Consider the following 24,275-nt stretch of genomic DNA (forward strand, 5'->3'; position numbering starts at 1 on the left):
CCTTTTTAACTTTCGATACGTTATTGTGCCCTACTGCCAAAAGATTCTCTTGGTGTGGGCCTTGATTGAACTGCTTATATTTAAATGTGCGTCCTGTCTTCTCTTTGTACCTTGCCACTTCTTTTACCACTAATTGATTTTCAGTCACAAATAATGCAGGGATCCATTTACTTTGTTATAGAGTTACAGAGAATATTAAGAAATTTAAAACCAGCAGCACAGGTCAAGGTGACAACAATCATTTTTCACCTGCCTCTTGTGCTAGCAGTTCGAAATGCTGGTCACAGAGCACCTGAGTCCCTCTGCTTAGCTCTTGTTCTAAAGCTGAATCATAAATGGCACTTCTAAGACTTCAGAGATGTTGTATCTTTGGAGACCTTGGAGATGTTGTAGCTTTATGTACTTTGAATATAATTTTGTTCTTCCATAAACAGCTTAAGGTCAAACAAAAATTGTATGATAGAAAGGCCACAAACCAAACAATCTTCCCTTACAACAGATAGTGACACTATAAATGCTACCACTGTATATGTTGGTGTATTTAAAATATCTGTAGGATGAGAGGGTCAGGCCTGGATCTCTCTGCTCATACAGTTTAGCCTTATCCTTTGATATGCTGAGCATGTCATGCAGATGCTCAATGGCCTACCTTCTACACAAATCCGTGAGAGTAAGTATGCTCAACCCCACTCAGAAATGAAAACTTATGTTACAAGGGTACTTCTTTTATGGATTGTGACTAACATATTTCATGTGATCCTCTGAAAATCCATTGACTGCCTTTTGGTAAGGTGGACTGGCAATATTTTATTGTTCAGCACCACTGTCCACAGCTTTGGTTTCTTTTCAGATCGCATGAATCTTCCAACTTCCAGTTGCCAGAATGAGAAGAAAAATCTTTCAGTCTAGAATATGTAGCAAGCATTTCGAGGCACCAAGCTACAATGAAGATGTAGCTAATTTTAAAATAGGGTCACTAAAATTATAGGTTACTTTACTTTCTGCAAAATTATGCAAGAGTTAGTTGTAGCTTTGCATTACTTCTGAGACAGCCTGTGGTTATGGTGCCACAGAGGTTGCAAAGGTAGAGTAAGGAGTCCTGTTGCTCACCTGAGGAGGCTTCCCTTATCACAACTACCACTGCAAAGTAGGGTGAAGCCTCCAGACAGAGTTGCCCTTGGAGGGCTGAAGTAGATGACTCCCTGTGATACAAAAGGAAACCAGGAAACAGACTATGATTTTTCTGGCTGCTTATCACCTTCTTGGAGAATGCAACAATGATCTGCCCCTTACAAGAGACCTGTAGCAAAGCTCCTATTTGGCTTGCTGATTTATTTGCATGGGATTTGGGCTTGACAAATGTGCACCATTCACATTTTTCATTGACTTACTTTAGGTGTTAACAAGAATTTATTACTTGAGTTTCTACGTCTGTAGAAAACTGCTGCTTGCAAAATATGGGCTTGTGCCAATATCTACATATGGGTTTGTTTCCTGTGAGTGTGGACAGTCTTTAATTATTGTGGAAATGACCCATGAATATTAAAAGCAGATAACAAATGGGGAAACCAGTCAGACCAGTCATTTCCTACTTCCTTTTTTTTTTTTATAAGGGACAGATATTGAAGGGTGATAGCTCCCTTAAAAAATCTGACCTTTGCTACCTACCTGCATAAATTCCAGATTTTGGCCCTTGTCCAAACTAGAAAAGTAAAAGTAAGTCTCTTAATGGGTCACTTGAGTATATTCGGAAGAGAGCACTAAACATATTAAAAAGTTATTTATTCCCGCTGGCAAGACCCATTCTAATTTAATTTTTATTAGTAATGTTTATAATATGGTGCTTTAATATTTCTTTTCAGACTGTACAAATACAAAAATAGAGCATAAAAGTAAAAAAGCGTTATACAGGCTGCTCTAAGAACATTACATAAGCAAAGTGACTGATTCCAGAGAAAGGGAGCAACTCTGTTCAGTTTATCCTTTTCTTTCCACTGTACTTCGGTATGGGGTATTTATCTAGAATGGCTAAACAGTCCAAGTCTGGCTGTTAACTGGCTATTCAAAAAATCTTGGCATTACAAACTTACACATGCAGGGCTTGGCTGTTAGCCAGTGTAAACTGATGTAGCATGATTGACTCCTCTAACCAGCTGAGTATCTGACATTTCTAATGTGCCCATTACAGGAGTATCAAGGCACCAGCCTGCTACATAGTTGTTATTGTATCAACTCAACGACATAAAGTCTGCATTTTAGGCTAGGTACAGACATTCAGAAAGCCTGAGGTGGATAGATCTATGTTACATGGTTTTCTGTAAGTGACATAGTTTAGATTGGTAGCAAACAGAACAGACATTCACACTTTGGTGGGGTGGGGTGGGGGCAAATCTTAGACCAGGTTCCACCATTTTCAAACCTATGTGTGTCAAATTTCTGTTCTGTTACAGGTATAGACCAGTTTCTGATCACTTATACTGATAAAAGGGTAATGTTTGTACCTGGCCTGAATTCTGGTACCTGAAGTTGGGTCATATTTTTAGAAGAAACCTATAACTTGTACACAAAATTAACACAGGGAAGTACAGGCTGGTTAGGGAACACTTGAAATAACTAACCAGACATGTCAATTGTAAATCAGTTGTAGATGCAGTTGGGAGTAGAGCAGGTACTTTACAAAGCATCTCTTTAATGAAATAACAGATAATTTGGTATATCAATTTCTTTAAATACAGCTCTGTTTTACTCTTATGTATGTCTGTTTGTTTGAGCTGTTTGGTTTCAGCACCAGTACATGTATTCTGATTTCTTCCCTGTCTGCCATTACTTGATTTGGGCTGAACTTTACTTACATCAGTGGAAAATGACAACTGAAAATTGTCTGAGCAGCGACTAGAGAAGTTAAAGATATGTAGTACACAAAAGAAATCTGCAGAAAGATAATGAGCAATGTTTTAGATATTGAGTTTAAATATCATAATGAGAAAATATTAAAATTTATAACAAATCTCCAGAAGAGATGTACCTAGATTCTGCAAGCATCTATGTAAAAATATTCTAAAAACTGCAAAATATTTTAGCAGTCTTAAAAGAGCGCTGTAGATGCATACATTTCACTCTACAGTAGGGGTGCACTGATAGAGATTTTTGGGAAGGCATATTGGCCAATGCCAGTCCAATTTCTAATACACAGCCTGGCAGCTTGAAGAGCAGTGTCCAGTTGCAGGACAAAGCTGCAGCTCATCCAGGGGGCGTGAAGGGAGGGGGGTGGCTCCTGCTGCTGCGTGCAACCTGGGAGGGCATGGGGGGCATGTGCCCCCTGGATCTGTGTGGGGTGGGGCAGCTGCTGCTGTGGGCTGGGGCCATGGCTGTGCCAGGCTCTTCCTAGTGGGGGCTGGGCTGGGCTGCGCTGGAAGCGGGCAGTGGCGGTGCTGGGAGTGGGGCTACGGGGGGGCTGCAGCCACCCCAAAATTTGCTCTAGCCCTCCCAACCGCCCCTCTCAGTTTGTAATTCCCACCCTGCCCCAAGCACAGCACAGCCCAGCCCCCACCGGGAAAAGCCTGTCACAGCCTTGGCTGGCCCCAGCCCGCAGTGGCAGCCTGCCTCACCCCACACAGATCCAGAGGCACATGCTCTCTCCATGGCCTCCTGGGGTGCACACAGTGGTAGAAGCCACTGCCCTCCATGCCCCCTGGACGAGCCACAGCTCTACCCCACACCTGCCCAGCCCCGGCGGGGCAGTATCTGCCCCATCCCCAGCCCCATTCCCTCCCTCATCACGGAGGCCTTGATCTGCACCCCCCTCCATGCCCCTTCCCTCCGCCCTCCTCTTCCACAACAGACTTACCAACTAAACACAGCTCTCCAAGATGCTGGGCTGTGCTCTTTGCTGCCTATGTGCTGCGTTGCAGCTGCACGCATGCACGGTGAATTTATTGGCCACATTATCAGCCACATTAGGCCAATTTCTAATAGTCAATTTTCTTTATATCGGTGCCAATCCGATATCGGGCCAATATATCAGTGCACCTCTACTTTACAGGAAAACAAAATTTAAAACTTAGCATTGTAAGTGATAATACTTATTTTTTTATATTGTTGACTAAACAAAGCTCATGTATTACAATGTTCATAGATAAATCATTAAGGAACTACAGTCATTTTAGTCCAGCTTGTGCCTTAGAAACTAATTCATGCTATGACACATTGAAAGTTTGCCCATGGCCTTTCATTATAAAATCCCAGCATGTTACCCACACTTTGTAGCAGTTGCCAAGTTTTTGATGGGGCACACACAGCAGCCCAGCTGTCCTGTAATTTGATTTAGTGCAATAGGCCGTGTAGCCAAATTAACTCATTCAAAACTGGAGAATCTATTTGGTGGATGGGGGGGACTATCACAAATTTGACATGTACAAAGGCTACTGTTAGAAAATCCAGCATTAATGAGGTTTCAATATAGCTGTGTATATTATGTGCTCATCACACTTAGTTTGTCTCAAGCAAAAGGAGTCTGGAAAAAAACTTTCTGGATATTAGAAATAGCACTGTTCTAATTGTATGTCGGTTGGTGAGTCAGTTTCCCTCCAGGTGAGTGCATGAGATAGCATAAAGCAAACAGGAAAATTAAGTTAAGAAAATGCTCTTGTCTCTTCTCACAGGTGCAGAGCAAAGTAATGTTTACTGTGTACTCAGCAGTACTTGTGATTACACCACTACTCAGTGGCCTATATACACCTTGGGCTGTGACTTGTCAGACATTATAATCTAAGCAGTATTTTATTGGGTCCAAAAAACCAAGAAAAAACCCCACCTTTCTGACTAGAGCGATTTGGATTTCTTTCTTCAAATAAAAATGTTAAAACATTTCATCTTCATCAAAACCCCCAAGGGTTTACCCCAAAATGGAATTTTACATTTTTGGCTAAATTTCAGGGTCTCATTTTTTTCAGTTAATGTCTAAATTTTCAAGGGAATGCACAGTGCTTTTGCAAATAATTTAGCTAATAAAAGAGCACACTTCCTGCAGAAAAAACAGAACTAGGGATTTTTGTTATTGTTGCTTTTTCAATCAGCCCAGGACTAACACTGTGTAATCAACGAAAAAATCAAAGACATTTTCATAACAATAAGGGAGTGATTTGCCTCTGATGCTTTGGCCAAATGTCAAAATGACTAATTAGAATCAGTCTACCTTAATTCTCCCTTTAGTTTCAGGTGAGTAATTTATTATTTACCTTCCCTACTCAGTTAGTATGTGTGTGCTGATTCAGAATGCCCCCTAGAGGGGATTTCTTTTCACTAGTGAAAGAAGTATCACTGTATATACACTTTTACTGTAAAGCACTTAACAACTGTTGGGAAGGAAAGGGTTATGGTAATAAGAAATTATTTAGATTATTGACTGTAAATTATGTGCATCAATACAGCAGAGGTGTTTTGTTCATAATACTGCAGCAGGGACATAGAAAAACTGTGCAGAGAGTGTGAGAGCGCAGCTAGTAGTGTGCTGCAAGGTTTCATCATTATTGAAATGAATAGGCTAGGAGGCAAAATTAAGGTTGTTTGATGTATATGATACTACCTGGGTTTTTTTGGGAGGAATATATCTATGGTATCTGCATATCCCTGAAGAAGGAAAGGGGAGTTTCATTAGTTAGCCAAGGTAAGACTAGAAATGACAGAATTAAATAAAATTGCAGATTAAATAGCCTGGAACAGCATTAAGACCAGCAAACAGGGAAATCGACCAGCTTCAAAAACAAAAAATACAACTAAAATTATTTATAAGCTGAAGGTCACAGCTTTTCACATGTTCCTTTTGAAGATAGTAACACTAGATCCCTGAAAAATGCAAAGCAAGAAAGGAAATGGACTGCAGCTGACCAAACTGTGGTGCTCATCCAGACCTCTATGCTGTCAGTATCAAGTTTTTTAATCCCTCCTATCTTCTCTGCCGCCTTGCAACTTGCAAAATGCATTTGCACCCATGCAATCTGGTATAAAAGGCTATCATGTTAATGTGGTAGCATTTTCTATTGGTGAGGCACCCGTAATCATGACTATGCAAGAAGCAAGGCAGTGGAGAATAAGGCTCTTGGAATTTGTGGGCCAGATACTCACAGGGAATGGGGAGTTATAGGTGTCTTTTACAGATTAATAAATATCAGGTTTTATGGAACTATGTCACTAGCTAGGATAACCACAGTGCATTAGCTACTGGCCTTGTCCTACTTGTAAACCCCTACACTGTTGTACTAGCCCTACACTACTGAGGCTTGCCAATGACAGCTGCTGCCTCAAGATATATTTACATCCCTTTTGTGATTCTGCCCCATGGGGATTTACTAGGACCTGAGAAACTGACTCTGAGTTTGCATGACTGAAATATACTTGAATCCTAAGGTGACATTTTGAGTGCCTGAGACCAGAATACGGGCAGTACTATCATAATCTATGATAGTACTGCAGTACTTTGACGACTACTAAGTAACCTTTATCTTTATGCAGCAACACTTAAAGTGGTGTGCTTCATTTTTAAACTATTCTGTTTCAGTCATAGACCCAGGTGATATCTATGTAATGGCTGAACTATGTCATGTATTATCAAGGATCTGGGTTTCCCATTTTCCACAGGTAAACCCAAAAAACCATGGATTTCCTCTTTTAACTGAGAAAAACGTGGATTTTTCATTTTGTTGGAGAAACATGCAGATTTTCCCCGTTTGCAAAGAGCTCTCTGCAGGCTGGCAGAGTTTCAGCCTTTAAGGGGCTGGGGAAGTGGGAAGAGGGTCAGGCAAAGAGCGCCATGTGCATGTATACATGTATGCATGCACATGGCCAGCAGGCACCTGGAGAACAACTCCCACAGGTAAGTCTGGCAAGGAGAAGGGGGATTGCGGCTCCATAGGGAGGGAGGGAGAGAGTTGGCCAGGCAGTGTGCGGGGCTTGGGGCCTGAGGCTGGAATGCGCAGCCACAGGGCCCTGGTGGGGAATGGGATGGAGCTGCAGGTGGCTCGTCCAAGGAGGTGGGGGGGAACTGGCATTCCTGGGGCGGTAAGGGGGACAGGTGCTCCCCATATCTGTGTGGGGGGTTGGCTGCCAGCTGTGGGCTCAGGCTCCCTGCCCTGCTGTGCCCCCCCCACCACACACACACACACACACACACACACACACACACACACACACACACACACAGAAAATGGGGTCCTCTGCAGCCCAGCAGGTGGGAACTGGTGTGGCAGGGCAGAGTGGGCTTGGGCAGGGAAACTTCTTGTTGCTGCAAGCCCTCAGCCACCCTGAAGAAGTGCCCCCTGCCTGGCTGGCAGCTGTGAGGGTAGCAGCGTTGAGTTGTGTCCCTCACTGCTTTTGGGTGGGCAGCAGGCACCTCACCAGGGTGGTGCAGGGCTTGCAATGGTGAGGAGCTTCCCCACCCAGCCCCACTCTTCTCTGCCATGCTCGGTCCCACCTGCTGGGCTGCAGAGGCCCCAGATGGAGGGCAGCAGGGCAGGAAACTCAAACCCACCATGGGCAGCCTGCACCCCCTCCCATGGGCTCCACTCCAGCAGTGCCACCCGTGGGGGAGAGGGAGCCAGGCTTTGTTCCCTGCTGGGGCTGCAGAAACTGCTGGCTCCTGCAGGCAGCAGCCAGGGCTTGGGTGCTGCCGGCATGGCAGGAGAAGGCTGTGAACCAGGGACCCATGGCCCATAGCTCTGGCAGCTGGAGGCCCCCTCCAGAAGGGGTGAGGGTGGAGGCCACCAGCAGGGCTGGGAGGCTGAGTGGGGAGTGAGGGGCTACAACAGGGCCAGGGGGGCTGTAGGTAGGGAGTGAAGAGCACTAGCAAGGCCAGGGGGCTGTGGCTTGGGAGTAAGGGGCCTCTATCTGCATCATGGTGAGCTAAAGGGACAGGGGGAAACTCTGATTTGCCACGATAAAAAGCCCAAAATCAAATACCAAAACTTACAGGTACTTAAAATTTATTTTACTATTGCAATTGCTCCTTGTTCTGTAATCTGTTGCCACTAAGAACAATCTAGCTCCATCTTCTTTCAAACCATCCTTCAAATAGTTGAAAGCTGCTATTAAACCCCCTCTCAATCTTCTCTTCTCCAGACTAAATAAGCCCAGTTCCCTCAGCCTCTCCTCAAAAGTCCTGTATCCCAGCTGCCTAACCATTTTTGTTGCCCTCTGCTGGACTGTCTCCTGTTTGTCCACATCCTTTCTGTAGTGAGGGATCTAAAACTGGACATAGTACTCTAGATGTGGCCTCACTAGGGGAAGAATCACTTCCCTTGATCTGGTGGCAACGCTCCTACTAATGCAGCCCAATATGCTGTTGGTCTTTTTCACAACAAGGGCACACTGTTGGCTCATATTCCACTTACTGTGCACTGTAACCCCAAGTCCTTTTCTGCAGAGCTGCTGCTTAGCCAGTCAACCTCCAGCCTGTACCAGTGCATCGGATTGTTCTGTCCTGAGTGTAGGACTGGTCAAAGGAGCCAAAACCCTGCTGGTGACACCTTTAATTGATTTGCAGGCTGTTCCCACTCCTGCCTGTGCCCTTCTCCTTGACTGGAAGAATCCAAGGGAGCACCTGAGCCCCCGCCCCCTTCAGACTTGCACCCAGAGCCCTGTAGTCACTTTAGATCTCCACAAGCTCACCCCTGGCAGTATCACTGATGTTCTCAAGGATGACCAGCATGGGGTAGTAGTCAAAGTGCTGGAGGAGTCTTGGTAATCCTTCCGTGGTATCTCACATCCAGGCTCCAGGCAAGCAGCAGACCTCCCAAGACAACAGGTCAGGCTGGCAGATGGATGCTTCTGTCTCCCTCAAAAGGAAGTCTCCAACCACCACCACCCATTGCTTCTTCTTGGTGGCAGTGGTCTCAATCCTTCAAACCTTGGGAATGCCTGGTCTGTCCTCCTGTACCAATGGAACATGCTCCTTCTCCTCTGCTCCATATCCATTCTCCAGGTAAACTACTGCAGGTGAAGATGAAGATTTATGCTTACTGCCTGAGGTCACAAGCTTCCACCTTCGCAGCAGTCCATGTCCTCTCCCTTCTCTAGCACTGCCTTTGGCAGTCCTTCCTCTACAGTCCTAGAGATCACCTTCAGCATCAAATCAATGAAGTTGTCATGGCAGAGGATCCTTCAGAGCCTTGCCACCTCCTCCTGTAGCTTTCTGGCTTGCTTCCTGATGGGACACCACAAAGAGGCACTGCTCACATTGTAGGTAGTGTCACATTGTAGGTAGTGGTGAGCAGTCCTGCCTGGACAGACATCTCACAGCTGCAAGCAGAAATTCTGTATATTGTCTTGTGCATATTAAGAAACACAGAAATCATCTGATGCATTACCACTGGTGTTCAAAGCGCAGGGTGATTACATGAAAAAGGCCTGAAATAATTGCACAGGTAGAACTGTCATGGAAAAGAGGTTTGTGCAACTGGTGCTGAAACCTCAGTCTAGAGGTGTATTATAAGTGGCATGCCTATTAATTTGCTCCACACTGGCATGCTTAATTTTTTTTATTCTGCCTAAAGGAAATGACATACAAGTAATTGGCAATTACAAAGAAAGTTGGCTTTTAAAAATGTAAAGCAGTTTTGATCCAACATTCAAGTGGTAGAAGGACAATATGAGTTCTCAACATAAATATTTTGCCATAAATGCCATGGTTTGTACAGTTGCATTATACATGATTGTTTTTGTGCATTGCATTTAATCCTTTGTTCTATCCTGGCATTTTCCAGGATTTTTTTTAAGTTTATGCCTCACAGTTTCACTTCTTCCCATCTGTTCAGCACCTTCTTGGGTCTCTTCATCTACCTCTTGAACCTTGCCTAATCCTCAACTATGATCTCAAGTCAAATAGTTCATTTTACTAATACTGTACTTTTATTTCATTAGTTTTACTGATTAGTATAGTGCCCAGCACCAAAAACTTTTGATTACAGGAGTATAACTAATAAATAATAAAGGAACAAGATTACAGCTTGATACTTTAGCATTTCTAATACAAACGATACCACAGTTATTTGAAGTAAGGATTCTGTTAGCTTGTAGGTTTATCTAAAATATTTCCATGCATCGGTCACTGAATCGAGTAGAATAATCACCAGAACTACAGCAAGTAATCTGCCTGCAAATGATAAGCCCCTTCTTGTGCCTACTCAGTGTGTTGCTGGGTTTTTTTCCCTGTATAATGTAGCAAAAAGCAAACTGGCTGTTTATTTGATGTCGTTGTTGTGCCATTTTTTTTCTGATTTTTTTTTTCTCTCTCTCTGTTGTATGCAGATATTCGTACTCGCCTCATGGAGCTTATGCCCAAAGCAAACTTGCCCTTGTATTATTTACCTATCGACTACAGCATCTTCTCACAGCAGAGGGGAGCTCTGTGACTGCTAACGTAGTAGACCCTGGAGTAGTGGATACTGACCTGTACAGACATGTCTTCTGGGCTGTAAGAATGGTCAAATGGATAACATCCTGGTTATTTTTCAAGGTACACTGCTATATTAATACTTTCACTGTTGTTTTTGTACATTGGTGAAGCTGTAGTCAGCACAGAACTTCATTTGTAGTCTGGCTTATTATACATTTCATTTATTATATTTTCTGCACTGGTAAGATGCACAAAATAGATAAGGTCAATTCCCACTTCAGAAAACCAATTTAGAACATAGAGACAGTAAATGACAAAATGGAAGAACGAGAGGAAGGAGCCACCATCTATGCAGCAAAACATATGCTGTAGTTGTCTGGTAGCTGGGGTGGTCCAAAGTGGTCAAGAGGCAAGTTTTGTTTTGATCAACTCATCTTATAATTGGAAAGACCTGAAGGGCATTTCTGACAGGTGGTCTTACATTGCTTCAAATGGTTAGTTGGACCAATAAAAGATACTACTTGACAAATCCTGCTCCTTGCAAAAGAACTAAATATGTACATATTAATTATTTTTACACTAACCTGTTTTTCTTTCCTTATGAGGGCCTATGAAATCACTTGCTAATTCAGGATTGAAATATGCAAAGTATTCCTAGAAAGTACCTTTTACATTGTGTCACATTCTTTCGCATTCTGCAAACACAGTAGTAAATATAGAATGGCATTACTTGCATGTAAATAGCATGTCTGTATACAGAAGAATGTGAGGAAAGAAGCCAAATAAATGAAAAACTTTGATGAAAAGTGGTTTAATCTCCAAATGAGATGGCTGTGGTATGTACAGAAACTGCTTTTGGTTTGTTGTCACCCAGGCCTCTTATATTAGAGAAGGTGCAGGTCTTTAAGTAAATTGATTTAAAAGTGTTATAGTTGCATTGCTAGAAACCTCTACTGGAGATGCACTTAAACAGGTTCACTTAAGTGATATCTTCATGATGAGTTTGAACAGGGGTATCTAAATCAATTTTAATTTTGGGGAGTTTCATGGACACACATTTTCTAATATGAACAAGTCCATAGAAAGGCTATGACTTATTCAAAAGCGTTGAAAGAAGCATTGGCATAAGTGAACTAAAGCTGACTCCTGTGGAAAAGGTTTTGCTTTTCAGATTAAAATACTTCATCTTGGAAGATCTGGAGGGCAGGTTGTCTGTCACACTAAATTAATTACATTAAAACACTGACATGAAAATAACATTATTCTTATTTTATAATGTGCCTCAAGTTTAGAAGGGTAGTATCAAGGTAAAACACATACAAATAAACTGTCTTTAAAAAATACTTGATGCCCTTTTAAGTACAGAATTCATTTTCGCACTAGCATATTGTAATCAGAATTATAATGAGAACACTCAGGAAAGTTCAGCACATTCCAAAAAAGAGAATCCCATTTTGTTCCAATAGGCCTATAATAATTTGTTTCCCACCTTGTGATTTCCTTTTCAAAGTGCTAGCATATACTTTGGTTGTTTGTTAATTGGGTTTACCTCACCAGATAACATTATTTTTAAGTGATATTTAAGTATAACTCAGCATTTCATACAGAGCCACAATAAAAATTCGATCTGAGAAAGAAACTGAGTGCTGCTTTGTATTTACAGGACTCAATACCATTCAGCTTTATTTGTGTCAGGGGAGTCATTTAGTATTATAGTGACCATATTTAGAAACTAAACAGGATGTCATAAGACATACACAAAGTGAGTTTTGATTTATCACAAGAGGGAATCAAGCATTTAGAGCTGAAATGGTAATGCCTCCTATAGTCCCTGGTTGCCTCCTACTCTTTGTATGAGGTTACAGAATAAAGGAATGCTGCCTTGCTAGAAAGGTGAAGAAGAGATTTTGAGTTGTAGTGCTCCTAGAGCCAGAAATGAGAATTCAGCAATGGCAAAGTTGTTTTTGAGTCAGAATTCACTTGTTTTGGGGCTTGGTTTTTTTTTTTAAACCAATGCAGTACATTTTGCATAAAACAACAGAAAGAGAGTGACAATAAATATTCTCTCTGAATTCTGGCCCTTGTTCTACGTCACTGGAAGTCTGGGATATATAGTATAAACTTCTCTAAGTTTATTGATTTCTTTTTCACAATGTTTACTTAGTTGGAACCCAGTTCTGCTCCTTGTCCATATTCCTTATTGATATATTACCTATCTTGAAGTGAGTCTTTCTTTAGTTTTTCCTTAAAAAAAATCAAAAGAATTCTCTTTCATTTCAGTACGAAATGGGAATTTTTTCAGGATGAGAAAAATGTTTCCAATTTAGTTCTGCCTAAACCATTATGTATTATTTTGTCTTGCCCTGAAAACAACATAAAGAAAATTGCTTCTGGATAAGTATTTTGTAAAGATACACATCAAAAGTTCATTTTAGAATTTCAGTAAAAAGTAAGGAATCTTTTGACAAAATAATAGCCTTTTATCCTAACAGCTGTGTAGTCTTAACTTTCATTTCGATAGGGACTTAGCCAATAAGATTCCTATAGGAACTCAATTCTACCTCTTCATTGTAATGGAGTATGTACTGGAGTACATACTTCCTAGTCTGTGAAAGATAGAGAACTTATAGATAAATCTATAGCTCCCTGTGGGAAGTGAACATGTCATAATCAGGGATCCTGGTTTTCTCTGAATTTAAAAAATCTCCAATTTTCAGTCCAAAAATAGTAACCCAAATCCACACACACACACATATGTGTGTGTGTGTGTATGGTTTTTCATTTAAATCACAGAAAAAATGTGGATTTGGGGTTACTTTTTTAACAGAAAATTGGGGATTTTTTTAAATCAGAGAAAACCAAGATTCCTGGTCATAATACATAGCAGTAATGCCTACCAAATGAGAAGGAACAAACCTTAACCACAGCATCAGCTTGTACAGCATCAGTTTTCAAAACTATACCACTTACTTGCAACATACTTATAGCACGATAGTGTAAGGGGATAAGAGAACTGGGGGATGCCTGGGATTTCCATTGAGACCCGATTGAGTGCCATGTCACATGTCACACCTATCATGTATTAAATCTACTTAAAGTCAGTAACCATGTGTCAAGCAATAAAACCCATGTTAAGTACACTCATGTTGTAGCAAAGTTGGGAATTTCTGAGCAAGGAGTATCTCCAGATTGTATTAAGTAACGTGTTCAGCTGTTGTTGGACCGCTTCACAGAGATAATAGAAGCAATATGCAGATCTTCTTCCAGCTGTGACATCAGCTTGGGACCCCTTTATTTTGCCATACTTCCATTGTCAGTCCCAGCCCCGACACCACACTGGAGCCAGTTCAACAGTCCAGTGTTGTATCAAGGATGGGATCAACAGTCAGTGAGCTGTGCATGTTTAGAGATCATAGTAAACATTAATGGGTGACTGCTCATAATATGTTCTACCTTTAATACTGCATAGATTTAGCACATACTAAGTATCCCATGTAATAAGGCCCTAATTGTTCCACTTTCTCCCATGACCTGTTCAGCTGTGAGGACCTGTTTCCATAGCTTCCCACTATACTCACTCAAACTGTCTGAAGTTTCCCTTGCATAGAAAAGATTAATTAAAATCTCATTTTTTCTTTGGCATGCAGTACAAGGTGTTTGACATTTTAATTCATTGGTATCAGGTCATATAGTTGCAGCTGCTAAGCTATCACATTTGGGCAGCTGCTACCTATATAGACAGCCACAGAGTTTTCCCATGAATTGAAATATCCAGCAGGAAAGAATAGGGAGGGAGCTGCAGTGAACCTGTATTCCCCTAAAGAAGTACAGTTGTGAAATAGCAGAAAAAGACATTGGCTTCCAAAGAAAATCCTGATTCCAGATAAAAAAAAAATATATAAAGAAATTCCAGGTGGGAGTGGTATGCTGTATAGTTTAACTAGCATTTGTTTGCAGGCAGAATCTCTCTCCTTAGGATTTTTCAAGAACAGGTTAGACAGACACTTAACTGGAATGGTTTAGTCAGGGATGATCCTGCCTTGAGCAGGGAGTGAGAACAGATGACCTTGTGAGGTCCCTCCCAATCCTATTTTCCTATATTTCTGTGATACCATGACTGATACAACCCCCCTGAATTTATTTCACCATTTAAGAGCAGTGCAGCCATGCCAAATAGATGCTAATAAAATGTATATCATAAGGCCTCATCATATACCCTGTTTATTCCACTTAAGTATTTGAGGAGCGCTTTAGAAAGTTCCTGGTTTTCGCCTTTGCCTGTAATCCTGATGCCTTAGCTACCATGAATTCAAGAGCCCCACAAGAGACAGCAGAGCCTTTCAATGTAACCTAAAATAGCTTTTTCTATAGATAACACCAACATAAATCTATTTTTTTTTTATCCCTGGCCTTTGAGAATTAACAGCAGTAACCAAGAATTCCACTTTTCCAGTGGTGCAAAGCTTCCAGTAGTGCCCTTTGTAACCTGGCAGGAATGTAGGACATTGGACAGTAAAGCCATTGACTTAAAAAAAAAAAAAAAAAAAAAGAAAGGTACATTGCCAAATATACTCCATTCTGAGCCTCGGGTAAGTGCTAATCAGAAGAGAGGGTAGACAATTTACATGTTTATAGGAAACAGGTAAACTTTTCTTATCAAACTCAAGCTGATGTTGTAATGGTGGCATTCTGAAGCTCCTTGGGGGTTTGGGTATGTCAGACTGAGTTTAGTGGAAATAATTTAGTGGGAAGATGCAAGTGAGGTAATCAAAAGTGCATAATTAATGTATTTATCATTTGTGCTTGCAATTTATCCTCTCTTTGTTGTAAATATATTCTCTACCAAAAAAGTTCCTGTGTACATAAAAATGTATCCCTAGATCCCCTGTATGGATTTTGTGAAACTTATATTTTTGAGAGAGAGATCACAGTGGTCATCTGTGAAAACATAGGCAATATACTTTTTGATAAATACGCAAAAATAAAAAAATTAAGTTGTAAATTTCAGAATGAGTGAGTACATAATGCATAACTAGAAAAAGGTCTGATGCATAAGAGATGATTCAAACTGCTCTTATTTGAGGAAAGATTATAGAAATTACTTGTACAGAAGACTTATTGTCAGCCACAAGCGACAGCATTTGTATCTGTTGACTGTGTGAAAATAAAAAAGGTTGCTAAGGTTTTGAATAGCATCAGATGCGAGGGTGAATTAAATGTACTGTATGGAATTAAAAATAATGAACCAGATCTGAATCTGAATCCAGTTCTCACAGAATCTTGTACATGGTATAAATGAGAACAAAATTTGATCTCATGCCTCTAGTTCTGTGTTCAAAAAGTAACTAGCTCCCGAGATAGACCAGAGTTAGAACTAATTAATACAGGTGATTGCAGGCCAGTATGTTATACACAGTCACACAATTTGAATATTTCCTTTACAAATGTTAGTAGATCTATGACTCTATTTTGATGTTGGAAAGTGCAAGCTAACAAATGAGCTACATTATTACATTCCACCACTCTGGAGGAAATGCAGGACACAAACAACAGAGGATTTGCATGAATCCAAAACAACAGGCAGTAAAACCAGAATGAGCTTGGACAGCTTGCTAGGGGTGGAATGTATAATTCTGCCGGCTGCGGCCCTTTTAAAATGAGCTAGTTCTTCATTGTGAGATGAAAAAGGAGATGCTCCTATGTCATCAGTCCAACACTCGCATCAACTTTGAAAAAATAAGAGCTTCTCAAGATGTTTGAGAGAGGTTGGGTTTGTTATCTCATGCTTTGGATTTTTGCTGTTATTGACCTTTAATTCTCCCTTCAAATTATTGATTTTAGGTTTTTTGTATGTTCTAAGGAGCAATATTTTGATTTCTAATGTGTCGCATGTAGGAAAAGCAGTGCAGTCTGACCTCATTTGATACCTTTATCTGCAGAGCTTTCAGCAAGCATTGCTTTCCCCAACTATCTCTGTGAAATTGCTTGCAACATATAGTACTAAGCTGATTAAAGACAGAGGGAGCTGCTGTCATTTTTGGAACTTAATCTGTTGAAAATAAGATGACACATTAAAACTGCATTTTCACGAGTGGCTGTGATCTAAAAAATGACTAACGGATTGCATTGTGAGGTGTCATGTTTATTGTTAACGTCAAATGTGTTAGTACGCTAAGTACAGTGATTATTTTGTTGACTTCCAGACCTGTAAATGTAGCCTGAGGGACAACTTGGATGACTACCTTCTGAAGCGGTTCTGTTAGCTAAATTATGTCCTACATCACAAGCCTGTTGTCTTCAAATGATGCCTTCCCAACATTTATGGTACTTCATAGTGTTCAGTGGCTTTGCACAATATGTCACCGATTAGAAGCTAGTAAGCAATTATATAGATGATGTCCCAAAGGAAAAGCTTTCAGACAATGCTCTTAATGCTCAAGCTTTTGTACCAGGGCTTAAAAGCTTCAGGCCTTGCCGGTGCCTTTAGTTTATTTAGAACGCATCACACTACAGTTGCTTTCCCAATAATTCTTCCTTGGGGGGGTGGGATCTGTTTATCCCTTTAAATATAAGTTCAAAATAATACAACTCCAAGCTTCCTATCCCCTGTGGACTAACACTTTCCTGAGTCTCTGCCTGGTAACTTCACTATTACTAGATAGTGAGCTGACATGGCCCTCCTGTTCTTTCAGTCTCTCCATGGTCTCAAGCAGGCATTTATATCTCAGGCTTGCTTGAGAGTCATATATTCCTCATAATGTGGACCGGGTATCTGGAGATATGGGCTAAATTTGGCACGTGTGCAGCTGAACCTGAGCCCCCTTAAAGTGGCAGCTCTCCAAGGCTAACAGAGCTTAAAAGTGATGAGAATGGTTTTTTTGCTACCCCACTGAATTGATGCTACATGAAATATATGCAGAAAGTATATATGAAGTGTGGGAAGCTGAGAGTTTTGTGTAAATCTCTTTCTAATAGAATTGCAATGTAAATGCTGCTGCTCCCAAATGTTAAGTGCTCAGTTAGTCCTCAGTCAGGGCATAGCATTAGTAGTCTTTTCTTATATCTGTAGCTATAAAAACGTGGAGTATGTAATGTAAGTGTACATATTCCCCTGCGCTTGGCTATGTAACCTCTTCGTAAGAGTTTCAACCCACTCTTCATTGCATTAGGTCAAGCGTGCATTGCTGAATGAGTCATTTATTTCCTGCTTTTTAAAAAGTGAGAGAATATAAAGTGCGTCTGTAGTGAAGTGTTCAGATTTGTCATCTCTGGGCCACTACATGCAGATTTGCTTAAGCAAAAGAGCCAAAGGGGAAATACAAGATACATCCAATGCTCTCATGCAGTGCTAGTGTGTTCGGTGCTGCAGCTGTGCTCAATATATTCTAGATTAAAGACATCTGCAGCCTCAGATAGTAAAGGCTGAGGTAGCACAGAATTGTGCCAGTGCTAGTTGCCATAGTCAGTATTTACAAAGGGATCCTCTGAAAATTACTTTCTATTCCAAGGCCTACTCTGTGGTAGCTGTAGGTAATTCTTTTTTAACAGTGCCTACTGCCAGTATATATCATGTTAGAATAGTGTCCACATGCATAATGTATCTACCAACAAATCACGAACAAAAATAAATAAGGGAATGGTCGTCCAAAAGCTAGCACACAATATTGCTACAATAAAAAATTGGTATGATCTCACTTTAAATATCTTTAGCCTGGAAGTGAGAAAATGTGTAACTGTTGCAATGAAGTACTACAACAGTCTTCCAATATGAACGGTAGGGGTAACTAGGTTTAAACTGGAGCTTCATCAGTTTATCAAATGGGGTATTTATCATGGTTGGCCCCTCCAGCAGCAAGGGGCTAGGCTCACTCTTCCAGACCAGGGGTGCTCAACTTCTGGCCTGCGGGTCAAATGCAGCCCATGGAACCATCACATGTAGCCTGCAGGGCTCCCCAGGGGTCAGGAAATTTGACAGCAAGGGAATGAAGACCAATAATACAGCCACCCTCCACCCTGGCAAATTCCCAAACCCCAAACCATATGCAGCCAGTAGGGGCCAGGGTGCAACACCTTTCCCCATGGAGGTGGGCCACACCCCCTTCTTCCCTGCAGGGCTGGGTTGGGGCTGGGCCAGGCCTGTTCCCCCCTGCCAAAACCATGGGACTGAACTGACCCCCTTTCCCCCCTCAGAGCTGGACTGGGGCCAGGCCATGCCCCCTTCCTTCTTCTGTGAGGCCAGGTCAAGCCCCCTTTTCCTGTGGGGCCAGGCTGTCCCCCGCACCCCCGTCCTCTGCCACACAACTGGCTGGTGCCTGCTGTTCCGGCCCCAGGCACTCAGTTGGGACCACTGGCCAGATCTGGGCCATGAACCAACTGGGCACTGTCCATCCATCCCCTTGGCGGGGGTGGAGGGGGGGTGGCAGAATGGTTAAGAGTATCACTGATCCAGACGATCATTTCCAATCCCGTGTTTCTTATGCATTCCATTCTCACTGTTGGAGTCCTTCCCTTTTTGCTCACATTCCCTTTCCTCATTGCTTTTATTGTCCAAGTCAAGTTTAAAGAAAGATGTGAATGCTTTCCAAAAAAACAAGCTGGTCCTGGAAAATTGGGATATGGTGACAGAAGAAGATACATTTACTTTATTGTAGTTACTGCAGTGTGTTGTGAAGTTCAGTGTTTACTGGCGGTTGTTCAGCCATTGAAAGTCCTTATAATCTTCAACTTGTACATTATTAAAGGACTCAACAGTTTAGAAACATAGGGCTGACCTGGTTTCCTGAATGTTTCCAAGTACAGTTTGAACTACAGGCAGTCCTCGGACTTACGACACAATTGGTTCCTGAAAACTGCGTCTTAAGTCAAAATGTTGTAGCTTGGAACCAATTTTCTCATAAGAAACAATGTTATAAACGGGGGATTGGTTCCTGAACCAAGGCCCGATACCCTATTTTCACCAAAAATACCCCAGAATTTTGTACTCAATCAATTAGAGATGAGTAATATAGCTACATTAATGTATGTATAGTGTAAATAGCAATCATATTGACTTGGAAGGACTTCTTTGAGGTGACTTTGCTGGACTTTTTGAAAGGCTCTTGGTTGGACTTTTTGAAGGATTCTTGGCTAGAGTCTTCTCAGGAGTCTTGGCTGCAGGTTTTTCTGGCGTCTTGTCTGCTTTCTTAAAGAAAGTGTCCAAGGAAGTTTGGGCACGTGTTCTCCAGGGAGATGTGACACAGCAAACTTGTTCACTGGCGTAGCACTGCATCAGATCAAGCGTTGTAAAGTCAAAACCGAGGTCATAAAGTTGAAACAGGGTGTCAATTTATAAACGTTGTAAGTGAGAAATGTTGCAACTCTAAACATTGTAAGTTGAGGACTGCCTGTATTGTTTTTGGTCTTTCAAGATCTGTGTGGTTCAAGTTTGAGCTGCCTTAAAGATAACATCCTTCCAGGTGTTGAGCTTGAGTTGAGCTAATGAACTCCGGCTAGCAGACCCTGGAGTTGAATGTTGCCTGGAGGCATATGGCAGACTTTGCCCAGTGAAGGGTCTTTAAGTGAAAAGCCACTTCTCTCATTGATTTCATTAAGCTGGTACTTGTTAATAACCAAAGCAGAGAGCTCAATTCAGAATTTTACCTGAGAAGTTGGAAAGGTTATTTTTCTTTCTGTTTTGTTGTGGTGAGTCTGCTTCATTTGAGTTGATGTTTGCAACTGAAGGTGGTGGAGGTTTGATACAAATATGGAAGATGCCTAGTGGGCACATTGAAAAAAAATAGATGTGCTGTTCGCATAGTTTTTGGAGGTGTTTTATAAACCAGGATACTCTAACTTAGGGGGCAGGGTGATCTTACAGCATTTAGTGCATCCTTGGAATGCAGTCCTAGACCTATGGTAAACCACTAACCACTGATCCATCATGGCAGTAAAGATGTGTTAGCACTCCACAGAATTACAGAGCAACATCTTTGCCCTCCAATGTGAATCCATGCCTAGATTTAAAAATAAATCCTATGGATTATATTGAAAATTTGAACTGTCAAGAAATAAATGGTGCATTGGACTGAAACATAGGTCTCTTAAGCGGCCCTAAATTTATATGTATTTCAGTAATCCCTCATTCACTTTTCATTCCTGTCAGTAGGCCATGGGGTTTCTCTTATATTTATGATGGAAACATCTGTCTATGAATCATGTCAGTGAGATGTATGCCTTATTGATACTCCAGGGAATTAAGCAAAAAGGCAGAATTCTTCTGGTAAACAACACTGTGTTTTAAGTACATTTGCATCTGCACATTTTTGGGCATGCATGTTTCTCTCCTGCTTAAAAAACTCCTTCTATTCACGTCACAGCCAAAAAAATAGTTTCATTAAATACATGTTACTCTAGTTCTTTATTTTTCCCTTACTCTATGCATCACCATTTATTTCTGTAAAGTACTTGTTGATAGTCAGTCTATATTAACAGAGCTTTGTAGGTATTTTATTCCAACAATTTGAAAATGTTATTATTACAGAACAAGATATGAATGTAAAATGCAGGAGATTAATGTACTTAGTGTAATTCTTCTAAATTATCTGTAGAGTCTGCATACTTTTTTCACATTCAAATATCACTGTTACATTTCACTGTCAACTTTTTCTTTCTGTTAAAGTATGTCTAAACCAGGTCATTTTTATTTTTCATCCTACACTGAGTGGAACTATGGTAGCATCTAATGAAGTTGGTTATTGCCTATGAAAGCTCGTGCCCTCCTGCATCAGTTGGTCTCTAAGGTGCCACTCTGCCAAAAATCCAGCCTGACTTCAGACTTAACATGACTAATCAAAAATGTAACCTATTACTCCAATGTAGCTTTGGAGTCACCAACAAAATTAAAGAACAATTCAGTATAAACATAGACATTGTACTGAGAAGAAATAAAACTGTACAAATTTTGACAGCTTACAAAATCTTTTAACTTGCTCCTGCACGTTGTCATTGTCAGTGCAAGTTGTGGATCAGAAACCTTGCAATTATCCTCTGGTTAATATACGTTTGAATCAAAAGAAAGGGTACACTTGTGCTACAATTGACAAATATTCAGTTTCATCTTCATTCCAAGCAAAGAAAAATCAGCTCTTCAGAGGGGCTTCCCTGGTGATAAAATGCAGTGCTGGGTCTACTAACAACACCTAAAACATGATAGATGACAGTAACCTTTTCTTTAAATTATGCCAGAAGCTTGAGAACAGAAAGTGCTATGGTCTCAGATACACGTGCTGTTTGATAGCAGTTTCCTGCCCTGCCCTTCAGATTATGAGTGCATTTATAAAGAAAAAAGCCATTATTTTATTATTGATATTCCTTTCTCAAGTTAATTCCCACTAGGCTGCTATACTCCATGTAGTTTTGAAGCAGTTATCAGTATAACAGGTTCGACAAAGTTATGCTACTTTAGATATTTGCATAATGTGCCTATGTTCAAAGAAACACGTAATACCTTTAATATCAGTGTTACTGCTTTTGTTAAAACAATCTATGCAGGGTTACCATGTTTGTTCATTGGGGTAGATCACATATATTTAATATTCATAATATTTGTTTGGACTAGAAGAGCCATTTGCCTTATTTTTAGAAGTCCAAGCAGCCTTTTCCAGCTCTATTTAATTTTATTCGCAACTTAGATTTTTTTCGTTTCTCCTTCCTCCCCCCCCCCCTTCCCCAAATCCCTTTTGTTCACTTAGGTAATATCAGCAATAATAGAAAAACAGAGATAATAGGGATCTCAGGAGGTCATCCTCAGGAGGTCACCCCCTGATCAAAGCAGGATTATCCCTGTCTAAACCATCCAGGCAAGTTTTTATCTAACCTGCTTTTAAAAACTCCCAGTGCTAAAGATCCCACAAACTCAGTAGATAATCTGTTTCAGTGCTTATTCTTAGAAAGTTCTTTTCAATTTCTAACTGAAATTTTATTTGTTTCAATGTAAGATTGTTAGTTCTTGTTCAGTCCTCTGTGGAAAAAAAAATGTTAGTTTATCATTATCCTCTTTCTCATCCCATTTACGTATTGGAAGACTATTATCAAATCCAACCTCAGCCTTTTCTTCTCTTATCAAATCTAACCTCAACCTCTCTTATCAAATCCAACCTTTTCTTTTATTATCAAATCCAACCTCAGTGTTTTCCTGACTTATATGTTCTGTTTTTCAAGCCTGGTAAGTGATGTTTTCTAGACCTTAAATCATTTGTGTTGCTCTCTGCTGCATTCTTTTAGATTTATCCGCATCTTTCTTGAAGTATAGTGCCCAAAACTGGACACAGTCCTCCAAATGAGGCCTCACCAGTGCTGAATAGATTGGAAGAATCTCTTCCCATGACTTGCAAGTGAGATTCCTCTTGATGCATCTCTGGGTGCTATTTGGATTTTTTGTAAAAAAGGGCATGTATTGCCTCATATTTAGCTTGTGGTTTACTATAACCCCATGTCCTCTCTTGCAGTTCTGCAGCTGAGCCAGTTGTCCCCCAATTTATATCTGTGTGTCTGACAGTTCCTTTTTAAATGTAGAACTTTCCACGTATTTTTTTAATTGCATTTATTTCAGATTATTTTTTCCAATTTATCAAGGTCATCTTGAATCCTATGTGTGTCCTGCAAAGTGACTGCTAATTGACCCAGCTTGGTATCACCTGCAAATTTACTATGTGTGCACTTAGTCCCATCCTCATATATTAAAATATTGAACAGTACCAGAGTGAGGAAAGACCCTGGGCAACACCGCTTACTATGTACTCCACAGATTGAGAACTAAGAGCACAATACTGAGTGCTAAGTCCACAGTATCACAATGATACTGGGACATATGCCTGCAACAGCTGGCCCTGGGAACAATCAACTAAAAATCAAATGAGATCATTTACTTTTCAAACTAGTGCTAAAGGCTAAAAAATTTATTTACAGCACCACAGCAGAGAAAAAGATACTGTACCTATGCTTGAAAGCAAATATTACTGCAGAAATCTTAACCACTGTGCATATTTCTTGTGGATATAGATTTACATGCTTCACAGTGTCAATTATTTCTGAATTAAAGCCATTTTTTTCCTCAAAATAGAGCTGTTGTTCATTAAATACAGTCATTGACATTGATTCATTCTGAAGGTATTTTCATGCATCAGTGCTTCAGATTTAAAAAAAAGTAACATTTCTTTTACATAAATGTTTAATAGGTGTCCATTTTTTTATTTTTATTAGATACTTGGAAGGAGTCCCTGGATATTTTTTTTATCAAAAATAAATCATTGACATTTTAAGTAGCTACAGATCCAATAAAACTGCTCATCTTTGCTTTCTATCATGTTGCTTCATCTTAGGACAGAGCCACAAGGAAATGTTTCTCACATGTTGATGCTGATCAAATTTTCTGGTAGTCAGAGGGCATGGCTTGCCTTTTAATCCCAATTGTACTGATTTCTGTGTAATAGACAATACATTGCCTTTCTCATGCAATAGTGGGACTAGAGCTTTAGCAGGGAGGAAGTAATTGAAACTATTTGTTTCACAGACTGTCAGAGGCCGTCAGGGATTATACACGGCTGGGGCTGGGTGGGGGGGGACGGTATTTTTTTTCCTGTCTATGTTACAGGCTTTGCAGAGTTCACAAAACAACCATAATCCACTATTAATAAGCACAAGCTTTAAAGTAAAGGTCAGTTATCTTTTATTTGTTAAGGATGTCTCTCATATGATTAGTTAGGCACTAACATTCATTTTATTTTCATGAAAATGGACCAATTAGAAAACAGCTCTATGTTCTAGGCTGCTTTGTGGTTGCTTTATGCCACTTGGAGGTGAAAACTAGCCAGATCCCCTTACCATGTGCACTCACTGCAGCATAGGACAA

General features: G+C 40.6%; 1 protein-coding gene across 2 annotated transcripts in view; it reads left to right on the forward strand.

The window, feature by feature from the left end:
* DHRSX (dehydrogenase/reductase X-linked) overlaps positions 1-24,275 on the forward strand; it is a 255,325-nt gene that overhangs the window by 197,732 nt on the left and 33,318 nt on the right. For both annotated transcript variants that reach the window (XM_019485425.2, XM_059720939.1), the window contains one exon: positions 10,300-10,507. In XM_019485425.2, the coding sequence (XP_019340970.1) occupies positions 10,300-10,507 (208 nt within the window). The remainder of the gene's footprint in view (positions 1-10,299; positions 10,508-24,275) is intronic.

The sequence above is a fragment of the Alligator mississippiensis genome, chromosome 1 (genome assembly GCF_030867095.1).
Source record: "Alligator mississippiensis isolate rAllMis1 chromosome 1, rAllMis1, whole genome shotgun sequence".
NCBI lineage: Eukaryota > Metazoa > Chordata > Crocodylia > Alligatoridae > Alligator > Alligator mississippiensis.